Consider the following 14,715-nt stretch of genomic DNA (forward strand, 5'->3'; position numbering starts at 1 on the left):
GCTCCGGAGCTAGGCCGAAGCCGGGGACTTTCCTATGGCCGGGGCTGCGGTTCGCGTGGTGTGCCGATCCGAACAGGGGGACCCGTTCGGATCACAGATCGGTGACGATCCATTGCACCACTAGTGGTATTATGTTATATGTCCCAGTGTAAATATGTCTTTAGCAAGGAACAAACATTCCACATTTAATAATACACCACCAAAATTAATGTGTGCTGTAAATTGCCTCCAGCATTGCTTCTGTTTCTTCTTGCTGGAGGCTGCCATTTTGCTGAAGCCCAGAGCCCCTGAACAGCAGGAAATCATTAAGTGGAACTAAACCCATCGATCTAGGATTGCCAACTGTCACATTTGCTTGTTTCCTCAACCAAACTGTCAAACCATCAGATGTCTGGTGTCAAATCTGATCACATGTGCAACACCATGGCAGTTGCAGATCAAATAAAAGCAGCTTCCTTGGCTGTAAAGGATAGGAAGGTTTAATTCCGCTTTTAGGCTGCATTCACACCTGAACGCGGCGTATTTTACCGCGAATTGCCGTGACAAATTGTGGCGTTTTGTCCCACGATTTGCCGCGACAAAACGTGGTAAAATACGCCGCGGTAACATACACAGGAGGGATGATTAACATTGTCGGCTATGGCCGAACGCCGAAAGCTGCCTGAAAAAAAGGTCCGGGACTTGTTTTGAGCTTCAGGCGTTTTGGCGTTCGGCATGGAGATGTGAACCATCTCCATAGCCGACAATGTAAAATCACCCCTCCAGCGTAATGCAGGCTGCTGCGGCGTCGCGCTTCAGGCGTATGTATACGCCTAGGTGTGAATGGAGCCTAAGGCTGTCAGCAGGTCGGCATCTACGAACTCAGCAGTGCCTAAAAATGGAGAGAACTGAGCATGTGCAGAACAGGGTGAGACCGTGTATTACTGGATTTTAAACAGTATAGGCACTTCTTTTTAATGTTTTACATATCTATAACTGCCAGCTTGAAGTCATCTAGCTGGACTTATTTTTCTGACTAAAACTGTTGATTTTTATTCTAGATTACAGTAAAATCTGAAGATGCTGAAGTATATTCCACAATGGAAGCGTATTTAAAAGGTTATAGGGAGTTTATTAAGGATGTGACAATGGACCGTGTGCATAATCCGGAAACTATTGGTAAGAAGAATTGCGTGTTTAACTATAAGCATGATCCAGAAAACCGTTGTCTGTTATGGTGTGTAAATCAAGCTTTTACAAGGCTTTCAGCATGCTTTGTGCAGTTTTCCTGCCATTTTTTTGCAATCCTCAGTGTAAAAATAATTCTAAAGTGGTGTATGCCTCCTTGAAGTATCGCTGTCAATTCTTTAATATTTTTAGGCTGGATAGTATAGTTCTTATCATATTTCTTGTGCTGCAGCTCTCATATACAGAAGCTGTGATTTATATAGCTCCAAAGCAGCACTTTATATTATAAAAAGAGAATGTACAATTACAATATAATTCAATACAAGAGAGTTATGAGGAAACTGCAAACCCCCTCAGCCCATCCTATTTTAAAGCCTATTAGAGCCTTTGGCCCTAATAAGGTGCTTCAAAAAAACACCCACTCCCCATTGGAATCCATGTATCCGGTGTCCTGCAAGGGGCCGGACGCATGAATAGGGGAAGGCGGCGATGGAGGGGGGGGGGGCAGTGCCAGTGCGCCCTTAATGGACGGGCTGCCCTTGGTAAATATATTTTTAAATGTGCTATTGACATGAAATTTTCACCATGTCGATAACAACCCATGCAATCTATACATACAAGGAATCCAAAACAAATACGTTCAGAAACTAAGTTATGTGTATTAAAATGGAATGACACAGGAAAAAAGTATTGGACACATAAAGAAGGGGAGGTGCAAAAAAGGCATGGAAAGCCAAGACACTAGATAAAATTTGTCAGTAATTGTAAAGCAATCCTGCCCCTTGTCAGTGCAAATTAATATTAACTGGTTCAGTCTCAACTGATGGCCTATAAAGGTGTCTCATTACCAAGGTGTCACACAAGAAACATCTCAGGATGGGTTAAAGCAAAGTGCTCTTTCAAGACCTTTGCAGCCTTATTGTTGCAAAACAAACTAATGGCATTGGTTACAGAAGGATTTCTAAACTTCTGAATGTTCCAATGAGCACTGTTGGGGCCATAACCTGTAAGTGGAAAGAACATAATTTCACCCTAAACAGGCCATGACCAGGTGCTCCTCGCAAGATTTTTGACAGAGGAGTGAAAATAATTATCAGAAGAGTTGTCCAGGAGCCCAGGGCCACTTGTGGCATTGGCAGGTACAATTGTTTGAAAGAAAACAATAAGTAATGCACTCAACCGTCATGGCCTGTATGGCCCCTCGCCATTCAAGACTCCATTGCTGAAGAAAAAGCATGTTGAAGATCGTTTATAGTTGGCTGCACAACATTTAGACAAGCCCATGAAATACTGGGAGAATATAGTCTGGTCAGATGAGACTAAAATTCCACTCTCTGGATGCCATAAAATATATATATATTACACCGATTTTTGGAGGTCAAATGGCACTCCACATCACCCCAAAAACACCCCCCATACAAACAGTGATGTTTGGAGGTGGGAACATCATGGTATGGGGTTGTTTTCTTTATCGTACACCATTGGACACAGAGCCTTTAATCATTACATAATAGGTTGTATGGTCACCAGAGGTGATTGGACACTGGCACAACCAATCAGAGACAGTTCCCCTCCATATAACCCCTCCCATCAGGGAAGGATCTCAGTTTTTTCACCAGTGTCTAAGGTGTTGGACGCGTGGAGGATGTGCTAAGGAAAGCTCTGCCAAAGAGACCCTCTGGGGGTAAAAGGAGCTATGCTTTTGGATCCATCCAAGACGCCATATAATTATGCTGAAACTGAATGGGATTCGGGCCTCATGCAAGAGGCGTCGCCTGTAATGTCTCTCTAGGGTCCAGCACTTTCGCTACATAACGCTAAAAGTCCTGGTAAGAGTCTTTTACAAGGCCCAGGGGAGAGGTCTCCTTTAAAGAGGAACCCATATCCCTGAATGTTGGCACACAAATCCTTCCGAGATGGGTGAAGATTGGTGCTGACTGATTTTTTTTCAGCAGAAAAACCTGCAGCAGGGATAAAGGTAAGAGAAAGAGGACTCTAAGATTAATCTTAAAGCGGTTGTAAACCCAATATGATGACTTTTCTTCCTATGGACAATTGCAGGTTTTATAATTATTTGCGTTAGAAGAATGACTCCTTACCTGCTTGCCTTGCGAGGTATAGGCATATTTGTGGCCAATGACGTAGCCCGCGCATGCGCTATATGTCGAGATTTTCCGGCTAGCGGAGACCCGGACGGATTAATGCAGTGTATAGGAAGGGGCTGCGTCATTTCCTCTTGTCGACGTCAGCCCCGACGTCAGCCTCGACATCATGTGATGCTTCCAAGTAAGCGAGCAACAGGAGGCTCTGATTCGCCCGATGTTTGTTTCCGTAGTAACCGGAAACGAAAAAGAGGCTTGGATACAGCTATCAGTGCGCATGCACGGAATTACAAAGAGGAAAATTCAATGCGGGCGGAAGTATATTAGAATACAGACACGGAAGACCACAGTTGATATGGCGACGGCTGTTACAGAGCAGCAGTGTTTCTAATATAGAGTGTTTTTACAGTAAGAATGATTTTTGGGCTTACTCTTAGTGCCCATTTTATTCAAAATAAATACTTAGATTGTTATTGTGGTTAAATCATTTTTCTTTTGGTGAGTTTACAACCGCTTTAAGGACTTTTTAAAAAAAAAAAAAAATACATTTTTAGAGGCCCTTTTATTAAAGGGCCATTTTTTTTAAGAGGTCTGGAGGGCCCCAGATGGCAACCCCCCCCCATTTTTTTTATTTATTTTTCATTAAAAAATATATATATTTTTATTACATTTTTTTATTAACCGGTTAACGCCCGCCCACTGTATATATACGTCCTGTTTTTAAAGATGGATATCTCGGTAACAGCAGCAGCTGCTGCCACAACCGAGATATCCATCTCTTCAGTGGGCGGTCCTGTAAACGATAACGGCGGTCTCCGCGGCAGATTCACCGCGAGATTGCCGTTATCGGTGGCGGGAGAGGGGCCCCCCCTCCCGCCCCTTACCGGAGTTGTCGGTAGTGGCAGAGGCGATCGGGTGCTGCTGCCTGTTGTGTGAGGATGCGAGTGAGGGCAAGATGGCCCCCACCCGTCCTCATAGCATTGCTGGGCGGAAGTGACGTCAAAACGTCAGTCCTGCCCAGCGTCTTAAAGAGACATTTTTTTTGTTGTCATTTTTTTAAATGACAAAATTTCCATTTTTTTTTTTTTTTTGCATTTAAGTCTAAATATGAGATCTGAGGTCTCATATTTAAGAGGACCTGTCATGCTTTTTTCTATTACAAGGGATGTTTACATTCCTTGTAATAGGAATAAAAGTGATACATTTTTTTTTATTTCAGTGTAAAAAATTATAAAATCTATAAAAAATAAATAAGAAAACAAAAACATTTTTTTTTAAAGCGCCCCGTCCCGACAAACTCGCGCGCAGAAGCGAACGCATACGCGAGTAGCGCCCACATATGAAAATGGTGTTCAAACCACACACGTGAGGTATCGCCGCGGTATCGTAGCTCAAAAAATGCAACCTATAGAATTTTTTAAACGTCGCCTATCGAGATTTTTAAGGGTGAAAGTTTGACGCCATGCCACGAGCGGGCGCAATTTTTAAGCGTGACATGTTGGGTATCATTTTACTCGGCGTAACATTATCTTTCACAATATATATTTTTTCCAAAAACAGTGCGCTTGTAAGACCGCTGCGCAAATACGGTGTGACAAAAAGTATTGCAATGACCGTCATTTTATTCTCTAGGGTGTTGGGGTGTTAGAAAAAAAAAATATATAATGTTTGGGGGTTTTAAGTAATTTTCTAGCAAAAAAAACTGTTTTAGTCTTGTAAACGCCGAATATGAAAAACAGGCTCGGGGCTTAAGTGGTTAAAGGGACAATTTTATTTTTAAAAGGTCCGGAGGTCCTCAGGGGCCCGGAGGCCCCAGGGGCCCCGGATGGCAACCCCCATTTTTTTATTTTATTTTTTATAAAAAAAAATGTTTTTTTTTAAATACAGATGGTCCCAAGAAGGGACAAGCGGCATCAAAATCCACTATCTCCAGGTGGATTCGACAAACTATTATTCAAGCCTATGGTTTAAAGAACAGAACTTCTCCCTTTTCTGTTAGGGCGCCCCATACCAGGGTGATAAGTGCTTCATGGGCAGTGCACCACCAGACTTTGTTGGCTGTAAAGCTGCAACTTGGTCTTCAGTCCACACATTTTCCAAATTTTATCAGATAGATGTGAAAGGACATGAGGATGCCACCTTCGGGCGAAGGGTGCTGCAAGCAGCAGTATAGGGCTTCTTGTCCGTAGCAGCCTGCTTAAGATGGGTCCCCCCCCCTTCATATTGGGCATTGCTCTGGGACATCCCATTATGTAATGATTTAAGGCTCTGTGTCCCGTGATGTACGATAAAGAAAATAGGATTTTTAAAAGGCTTACCTGTAAAATAATTTTCTTGGAGTGCACCACGGGACACAGAGGCCCTCCCCCCCCCCCTTCTTTTGAGAATCTTACTGCTTTGCTACAAAACTGATGGGAGGGGTTATATGGAGGGGAACTGTCTCTGATTGGTTGTGCCAGTGTCCAATCACCTCTGGTGACCATACAACCCATTATGTAATGATTTAAGGCTCTTCGTCCCGTGATGTACTCCAAGAAAAGGATTTTACAGGTAAGCTGTTTTAAAAATCCAATTTTTTTTAGAATACGGTACCGGCAAACTTATTATCGTTGAAGGAAGGATGAATAGAAAAATATGCCAAGACATTCTTGATAAAAATCTGTTGTCATCTACCAGAATGATGAAGATGAAACTAGTGTGGACATTTCAGCAAGACAATGGTCCCAAACACAAAGCAAAGGAAACCCTCAATTGGTTTCAAGAAAGAAAATAAAGGTGCTAGAATGGCCCAGCCAATCACCTGACTTGAATCCAATAGAAAATCTTTGGAAGGGGGAGTGGCCTAATGATGGCGGAGTAGAGGCATGCTGACTCCAGAGCTCCTCTAAACCCCCGTTCCCCTCCGGAATTAAGCCATCAGTAGAGCGGTAACCTATGGCCGGAAAAACTTCAATTTACCCGATTGTGTGGAGGGTCTAGAAGTACGGCGGTTCCCGGGACATAAGCGGTATACTGGGGATGAAGCAGGAGGTGAGGTCCTCCAGAGTGCGCGTACAAGCCGATATCCAGCAGTACTTTCCCCAGACAAGGGCGGCGGTGAATCGGATTTGTTCCGCCGAGTCACGTGGGAGCAAGGAAGTGAGCGCTCCGTCAGCGTCTGCTCACTGAGACACGGTGGATCAAAGTGAGCCCCCCTCGGTCGGCGGTGTAGCAGACAATGGTGCAGTAAAAGGAGGGGGTGCCTGTAGCCTGTGTCCGGAAGAGAGGAGTCAGCTTGAGATGGAGCCACAACAGGGATTGCAGGATCCAGAGCTCAGGTCCCTGAAGGAGCTGTTACTGACCTTACCAACGCGGGCTGACATATTAGTGCTCCCTACATGTGCAGAGATGGAAGCGCTGGTACTATGGATGGAGGAGTCCCACCGGAGAGAGATGGAGTCTGTCCATGTGGAAGTACAACATCTGACAGATAAGTTGGCACATGATGAAATGGAGGGGGGACTGTTGGAAAAACGTGTAGCTAAATTAGAACAAGCTCAGAATACACAATCCTTGCAAGTAGATCTCCTACAGTTAAAGATTGAAGAGATCGAAGACACAAGCAGGCGTAAAAATCTGAGGTTTAGGGGGGTCCCCGAGACAGTTGGGAATGAGTCGCTGCAGCAGTGCATAGTAGCAATATGTCAACAACTGGTGGGCCAGGGCCTTACTCAATCCCTGGAATTTGAGCGGCTACATAGAGCACTGGGCCCCCCTTCATCAAACCCAAATAAACCAAGAGATGTGATTGGTTGCTTCTTTAATTTCTCACATAAAGAACTTGTGACCTAAAAGGCTTGGGATGCAGGAGGAACGGTGTATGAAGGGTCCCGGATACAAATACTGCCGGATCTCTCCGTGCTACCCTACAAAGGAGAGCTATGCTACGCTTGGTATTAGACAAGGTTAAACAGGCAGGTGGGACATATCGTTGGGGGTACCCCATAGCGGTTATTATTAAGAAGAATGCGCAGTCATTTCACTTACAACAGCCTATGGAGCTACCCGAGATGTTTAAGTTTATGGAGATGGAGGCGATGGAAGTCCCAAATTGGCTACAACATCTACCAAGCCGGACTTACATTACAACAAACTTTACAGGGCCAAGGAGATCAGAAAGGGGTCAGGGAAGTGTTGTGCTTGCATAGGATATAGAGTCCCTATACCTCATAATGTGATGGGGCTTATGACCGATAGAGGAACGATGGATTAACTTTTGTTTTTATTCTGCCTTTTGTGGTTCAGATTTTTTTTTCCTCTTGGGGTCATAATCTCAAGGCCCTCTATGTGGCATCCCTGTGGCATCAAGGTCATAGAGGGGGGGGGGGGTTGACCCCCTCCCTTCTACTGTTCCCCCACACACCGTCCCCCCCCCTTTTTTTTTTTTTACCTTCTCTCTCGGGGGTTTTTATCTCCCCTGGGGTCCTCACCTGGCCTCCAGTGGACCCACTGGACTACAGGCGGGGACAATTTGGAGGGGCCCAATATGACGGGGGAGGGATGCACGGTGTTCCGGGGCCTGATCTCGGCCGCTGTGGGTGGCTCCCCCCCCCCGTATCTCCCCTGGAAAGGGCGCCAGTGGGGGTCCCATCATTATTATATTTGAAATCACTGTTTTTTTCTTTTATGCGGATTTATGCTATGTCATATTTCTTCACTTTATTGGTTTTTCTAGATGACTTTTTGGGATTTTATTTTGTATCAGGAACTTACGTTTTTTCCCACTAATATGTCTCCCCCTGTTTTTTTTATTTTTTGGGAGACCTTAAAGATGGTTGTTTTTCAAACGAGGTGTTGGTGTCCTTAGAGGATACACAACACCAAGAGTGGTATGAGGTGAATATCACAAGTGTGTTGATTTAAGATAATAGACTTTGTTCGACACTGTTTCTTTTTTTTTTTTTGTTTGTATTATAATAATTATTTTAGCCCCCTTGATGTGAGGGGACGAGAATATAACACAGTTGACCCTAGAGGTCAAATATATGTAACACAAGTAATATTTACGTTAATCACGATGTGGTTGTATAACACTAAGAAGGAGGAGGGGAAGGGCTGGGGGGGAGGGCTGGGGGGGTCCTTCCTTCTTTCAATGGGGGTATCCCCCCCCTATGGATGTGGGGAGGGGGTGGGGGAGGCGGGTGTAGGGGGGGGAGGAGGTGGGAAGCAGAATATTGGGAATATCAAGAGGTGAGGAAGGTTGATTTGAGAGAGAGGGGGGGTGGGGGGAAGGCTCGGGGATGAGGCCGTGGGAAGAGAGGAGGGCAAGGAGGGAGAGAAATGAGATGGGAAGGAAATTGGGATGAGTCCATAGGGCATCAATAAAACGGAGGGGCGGGGTTGGGGTAGCTGGGAGTATTCAGTTTTCCGCTTTTTTATATTATTTTTGGGATTCCATTTTTGTTGTTTTATACATATACTACGGTTAAGTTGGAATAACTACATAAAGCGCTCTGCCAAATTGGTCCAGTCCCTGGAATAGGAATTATCCACTGACCAATTGGGGTTGGGGGTCATAAGTGGGTTCTCTCTTTAGGTGAGACATAGGGGGGGAGGGAGGTGGGAGGGGGAACGGGGGTGGGGGGAAGTAGAGGGGGTTAGTGGGAGTGGGATTCACCCTAAATTTATAAAGGTTCTTTTTTTTTTTTTTTCTCCTCTCTCGTTTGACCACTTCTTTTTCTCGCGTCCCTCCCTCTCCCTCGCCCTTCGGGCATTGTTTTTCCCCTCGGTTTTCAGATGGAGGGAATAAAAATTACATCTTTGAATGTTAGGGGACTCAACACCCCTGAGAAACGCAGGATGTTATTGAGGGATATGAGGTCTACAGAAACAGACATTGTCTATATTCAGGAGACGCACTTTAGATCAGGTGTCACGCCCCTGACGGTAAGAGCCTGATGTGCGGAAGACGGCCTCCCTTGCAGCTCTGACTCCGAGCTCCTGGTAAAGTGGACAGGAGACTCCAAAGTACAAAGTCGCACGAGTGCCTTGCAGGATCGCTGGTGAGTCGCTAAGCTGGAGTTGCTGAGCAGGTAGCGGAGAGGCACAGGTGCAGGTGGTAGTCCCAGGCAACTGTCAGCGGGTAGAGGAAGTGGTTAAGCCGGGTCATGCACTATCGGACACGTCTGGAACACAGGCGGAAGCCGGAAGCGAGGTCACAGGGCAGGCTGGGTCGGTATTGGGCTGGCAGCAGAGTAGCAGAATCAGTAGGCGAAAGCAGGGTCCAAAACAAGCCGGGTCGGTGCAGGCGGAGAGCAGGGGTATCAAAGGCAAGCCGGGTCGGGTCAACGGTACAGGAAACAGGATACAGGTTACTAGGTAGGTTAGCCAAACGCTATAGAACGGACAGCACCTGAGTCCAAGAAGAGGCCAGCCTAAATAGCCTGTCTGGCGCCAAAAACACTCAGAGAGTGCACGCCGCGGCGCCCGCACGTGCACACGCACGCATGGGCGCGCGCACGGGAGCACGCACGGGCGCGCGCACGGGAGCGCTAACGGCGCTCCTGTGGAAGCTGAAGACCCAGCTCGACCTCTATGGCCGCCATTTTGGGTGCTGGCATGCCCTTCCTGACATCAGGAGGGCTCCCAATGTTACAAAATAAGTATTACCCATCTGTGTACCATGCGGAAAACCAAGAAGCAAAATCCAAAGGGGTTTCCATCCTGATATCCAATAGGATCCCATGTAGAGGTCGACCGATATGGGTTTTTCTCTGGCCGATACCGATGCCGATATTTAGAATTTGGGGCGGCCGATGGCCGATATATGATGCCGATTTTTGCGGCCGATATTTTAGGCCGATTTTTTATTTTTTGGCAGGTGGCGCTAATTGGCACTGGCAGATTGCACTGGATGGAACCAATTGGCAAAAGCAGATGGCACTGATTGGCAGGTGGCACTGAATGGCACTGGCAGGTGGCACTGGTTGGCACGTGGCACTAAGGTGGCGGTGGCAGTGGCAGGTGGCACTAATTGGCACTGGCAGGTGGCACTAATTGGCACTGGCAGGTGGCACTAATTGGCACGTGGCACTGGATGGTACTGGCAGGTGGCACTAATTGGCAATAGTTAGCACTGGCAGATGGCACTGGCCAGGTGGCACTAATTGGCAGGTGGCACTGGATGGCCTTGGCAGGTGGCACTAGTTGGCACTAGCAGGTGGCACTGGATGGCACTGGCAGATGGCACTGGGTGGCATTGGCAGGTGGCACTGGATGGCATTGGCAGGTGGCACTGGATGGCATTGGCAATGCCAGGTGGCACTGGATGGCATTAGCAGGTGGCACTGGATGGTATTGGCAGGTGGCACTGGATGGCGTTGCCACTGGCAGGTGGCACTGGATGGCATTGACAGGTGGCACTGGATGGCATTAACAGATGGCACTAGTTGGCATTGGCAGGTGGCACTAGTTGGCATGGCATTGGCAGGTGGCACTGGATGGCATTGGCAGGTGGCACTGGCTGGTTGGCATTAGCAGATGGCACTGGCAGGTTTCACAGCACATAATGTAGCGGATAATGTGTGAAACTCTCTATACAGTTTCACAACTGCTGCAGAGAGAAAGAGGAGCTCAGATTCATTGCGATGTTGAAGGTGGGCGGGACCCGGGTTGGGCGGGGCTCAGCTGTCCACCAGCCAATGGGATGAGATCATTGGCTGGATAGCTGCTGAGTCCCGCCCACCCCGGGTCCCGCCCACCTTCAACATCGCAACGAATCTGAGCTCCTCTTTCTCTCTGCAGCAGTTGTGAAACTGTATGAAGAGAGAGTTTCACACATTCAGCTACATTATGTGCTGTGAAACTGTGAGAGCAGAGAGAGAGAGGAGCTCAGATTCATCGTGATGTTGGAGGTGGGCGGGACCCGGGGTGGGCGGGACCCAGCAGCTATCCAGCCAATGATCTCATCCCATTGGCTGGTGTTGGACAGCTGAGTCCCAACTCCCGCCCACCCCGGGTCCCGCCCACCCCGACATCAGTCCGACAGCTCCATTCTCCTTCACACACACGGCACTGCTCTGCAGACAGTGTGGAGAAGGGAGGGGGAACCCCATGTTCCTCCTTCCTTCTCCACACTCTGCTGATGCAGATCTGCTAAATATCGGCCACATTTGGATAATAATCGGCCGATGCCGATTTCTCCAAAATGACTGAATATCGGCCCGATATATCGGCCGGCCAATATATCGGTCGACCTCTAATCCCATGGATATTAGGAAATAGGTACCAAGATCCAAAAGGGAGATATCTTTTTTTAAAGGGGACAATAAGAGGAATTAAGGTGACTCTTGCTACGGTGTATCTACCAAACGTACATCAGGATGTATTTCTGAGGAAAACCCTGAGGGATTTGATGGCAATTTCGGAAGGTAAATTAATAGTGGGGGGTGATTTCAATATCCCACTAAATCCAAAGATTGACTGCTCTAGGGGGACTTCATCTGTCGCAGAGGGAATCAGACGGGGTGTGCTGGGTAGACTGCATGAGGCCCAGCTAGTGGATGTATGGAGGACGTTGCACGGCGAGGAGAAAGATTACACTTTTTACTCCAATCCACATCAGGTGTATTCTAGGATTGACCTGTTCATGGTACCCCATTATCTGATTCCATCTGTAACAGAGGTGTCCATAGGTAATATAACGTGGTCAGACCACGCGCCGGTGAGTTTACGCATCTCGCTGGCGGGGACAGAGTTGGCTCAGGAAAGAAGGTGGCGTCTTAATGAGAGCCTCCTGCAGAATGAAGAAGTGAGAGAAGATGTAGTCCGGGAAATTGCAGAATACTTCCAAATGAATGACATTCCCGGGAGCAACCCTGGGATGGTGTGGCAAGCCCACAAGGCGGTAATTAGGGGGACTTTGATTAGACACGGAGCGAAAAAAAAAAAGAAACGTGATCAACAGGTTAAGAATTTACTAGCAGAAATCCAAACATTAGAACTCCAGCATAAAAAGACATTTACCCCCCAAATAGGTAGAGAATTGAGCCACCTGAGGAGGCAGATTACAGAGCTTTTACGATACAAGGCTAAAGCAATTATACAAAGGGGCAAAAAAACAAACTACGAATTTGGGGACAAGTGTAGTAGACTGCTAGCAGGGAAGCTGAAAGAGAAGAGTCAAGCAACGTTTATTCCACAAATTAAGGGGCAGGAGGGGCAATTAAAGAGGAAACCAAAGGAAATAGCGGAGGAATTCGGTAGATACTATTCCAACCTGTACAATCTGGCTCAGATACCGGCGTCCCAAACAGAGATAGATGAATATCTTTCAACAGTGGACCTAGTTAGGTTACCTCCTATAGCTCAGGCCAGCTTAGACACCCCCATCTCGTTGGAGGAATTAGAGGCAACGTTAAAAACTATGAAAGATGGGAAAGCCCCGGGGCCAGATGGCTTTACGATTGGATATTATAAAGAGTTCTTACCATTTTTGAGTAGTCAAATGACAAAAGTTTTCAATGATATGGGCCGCTCTGCTGCATTTCCGCCGGAGGCTTTACTAGCCCATATTACAGTGATTCCTAAAGAGGGGAAGGACCCGGCGGAGTGCAGCAGTTATAGGCCAATTTCGCTGCTAAACTCTGATTTGAAATTATTTACGAAGATATTGGCTAGTAGGTTACAAGTGTGGCTCCCGGAGTTAATAGATAGGCATCAGGTAGGATTTGTCCCTACGCGAGAGGCAAGAGACGGTACGATAAGGGCCCTCAATCTGGTACAGGGGGCAATTGAGGGGGACATCCCTTCCGTGTTCCTAAATACTGATGCCGAGAAGGCTTTTGACAGAGTTAGTTGGAAGTTCCTGTTCTCTGTGTTGCGCCGCGTGGGCCAGGGGGAAAATATGTTGGGATGGATTAGAAGTGTGTACACCGACCCACGTGCCTCGGTGAGAGTGAATGGGATACACTCTAAAATATTCACAACTACGAATGGAACACGACAGGGATTCCCCCTATCACCATTGCTTTTTGTGCTGTCCTTAGAACCCCTTTTAAACAAAATCCGCCAAAACCCAGACATACAGGGCATTCAGATAGGGGAGGGTAGTCATAAGGTAATAGCATTTGCGGACGATTTGTTGTTTGCTATATCAAATCCGCATGTCTCTCTCCCCAACCTGGTTAAAGAAATTGCAACATTTGGAGAACTATCCAATCTAAAAGTAAATCAGGCAAAATCTGAAGCATTGACTGTGGCAGTACCAACACAGATGCAGACTATAATACAACGAAATTTTAGATTTAAATGGAAGACGGCGTTAAAATTTCTGGGTACTCTAATTCCAGCAAACATAAAAGAAACGTTCAAAATAAACTTCCCACCTCTTCTTAACTCAGTCAGAAAGCTTATGGAGAAATGGCAGCATGGACTACATTCATGGTTTAGTAGAAACAATATAGTGAAAATGAGTATATTGCCAAAAATTACGTATTTGTTTCAGACCCTACCGATTAAAATACCCTCGGCCTTTCTCCGGCAATTGGATACTGCCTTGATGAATTTTGTTTGGAACGGGAAAAGGCCAAGGATAAAAAAAGAGGTGCTGAAATTACCGAAGAGGTGGGGCGGGATGGCAGTCCCGGATATAGTTAAATATTATCAAGCAGCTCACCTGACGAGATTGATAGACTGGTGTAGAAACAGACAATATAAAAAGTGGGTCGAGGTAGAACAGCAGACCTCCCCAATAGCATTAGGTAGGGCGTCCTGGTGCTATAAATCACTACCAAGTAAGCTGAAGAAACATCCCTTAATCGGAGCGACTCTGTCTGTTACTGCCAAAGTATGTAAAAATTCTAAATTCTCATCCAAGTACTCACCCCTATACCCGATATTAGGGAACCCAGGATTTACACCTGGGACGGCCGGAGCGGTATATAATAAACTGAAAGAGAGAAGGAAAAGTCCAGGTATCCCATTTCCTGAAAACAGATAGGTGGCCATCAATTGTAGACTTGATGAGGGCAGGGGGAGAATATGAGTTAAGTTTTTGGCAAGCGCTTCAAACTAGACACTTTCTAAGCTCCCTGGGACCTCCATCAAACTTTCGGCGGCAGTTGACAAAATTTGAAAAATATTGTGATGAGGAAGAACCAACACAGCGAGTGGGCTCTAAAATGTATAAAATACTGAATGCTCCCCGGGAGGACTTTGTACTTCCGGGAATCATTAAATGGGAAAGAGACCTGGGGATAACCTTTTCACAGACCCAACGAAAACAAATAGTATTTCTAGCTCTAAACTCATCAGTATCAACACGGATCCAGGAATGCAATTATAAATCATTGTCGCAGTGGTACTACACTCCAGCAAAGTTGCATAAACTCTCCAATGAAAACTCAGAGAACTGTTGGAGATGTGGTCTGGAGCAGGGTACTTTGCGGCATATATTTTGGGACTGCGT

At 46.4% G+C, this 14,715-nt stretch overlaps 1 protein-coding gene across 2 annotated transcripts in view; it reads left to right on the forward strand.

The window, feature by feature from the left end:
• LOC120931696 (histone-lysine N-methyltransferase PRDM9-like) overlaps window positions 1–14,715 on the forward strand; it is a 59,669-nt gene that overhangs the window by 42,288 nt on the left and 2,666 nt on the right. For both annotated transcript variants that reach the window (XM_040343388.1, XM_040343387.1), the window contains one exon: window positions 1,041–1,158. In XM_040343388.1, coding sequence (XP_040199322.1) covers window positions 1,041–1,158 — 118 coding nt within the window. The remainder of the gene's footprint in view (window positions 1–1,040; window positions 1,159–14,715) is intronic.

The sequence above is a fragment of the Rana temporaria genome, chromosome 3, assembly GCF_905171775.1.
Source record: "Rana temporaria chromosome 3, aRanTem1.1, whole genome shotgun sequence".
Classification (NCBI taxonomy): Eukaryota; Metazoa; Chordata; class Amphibia; order Anura; family Ranidae; genus Rana; species Rana temporaria.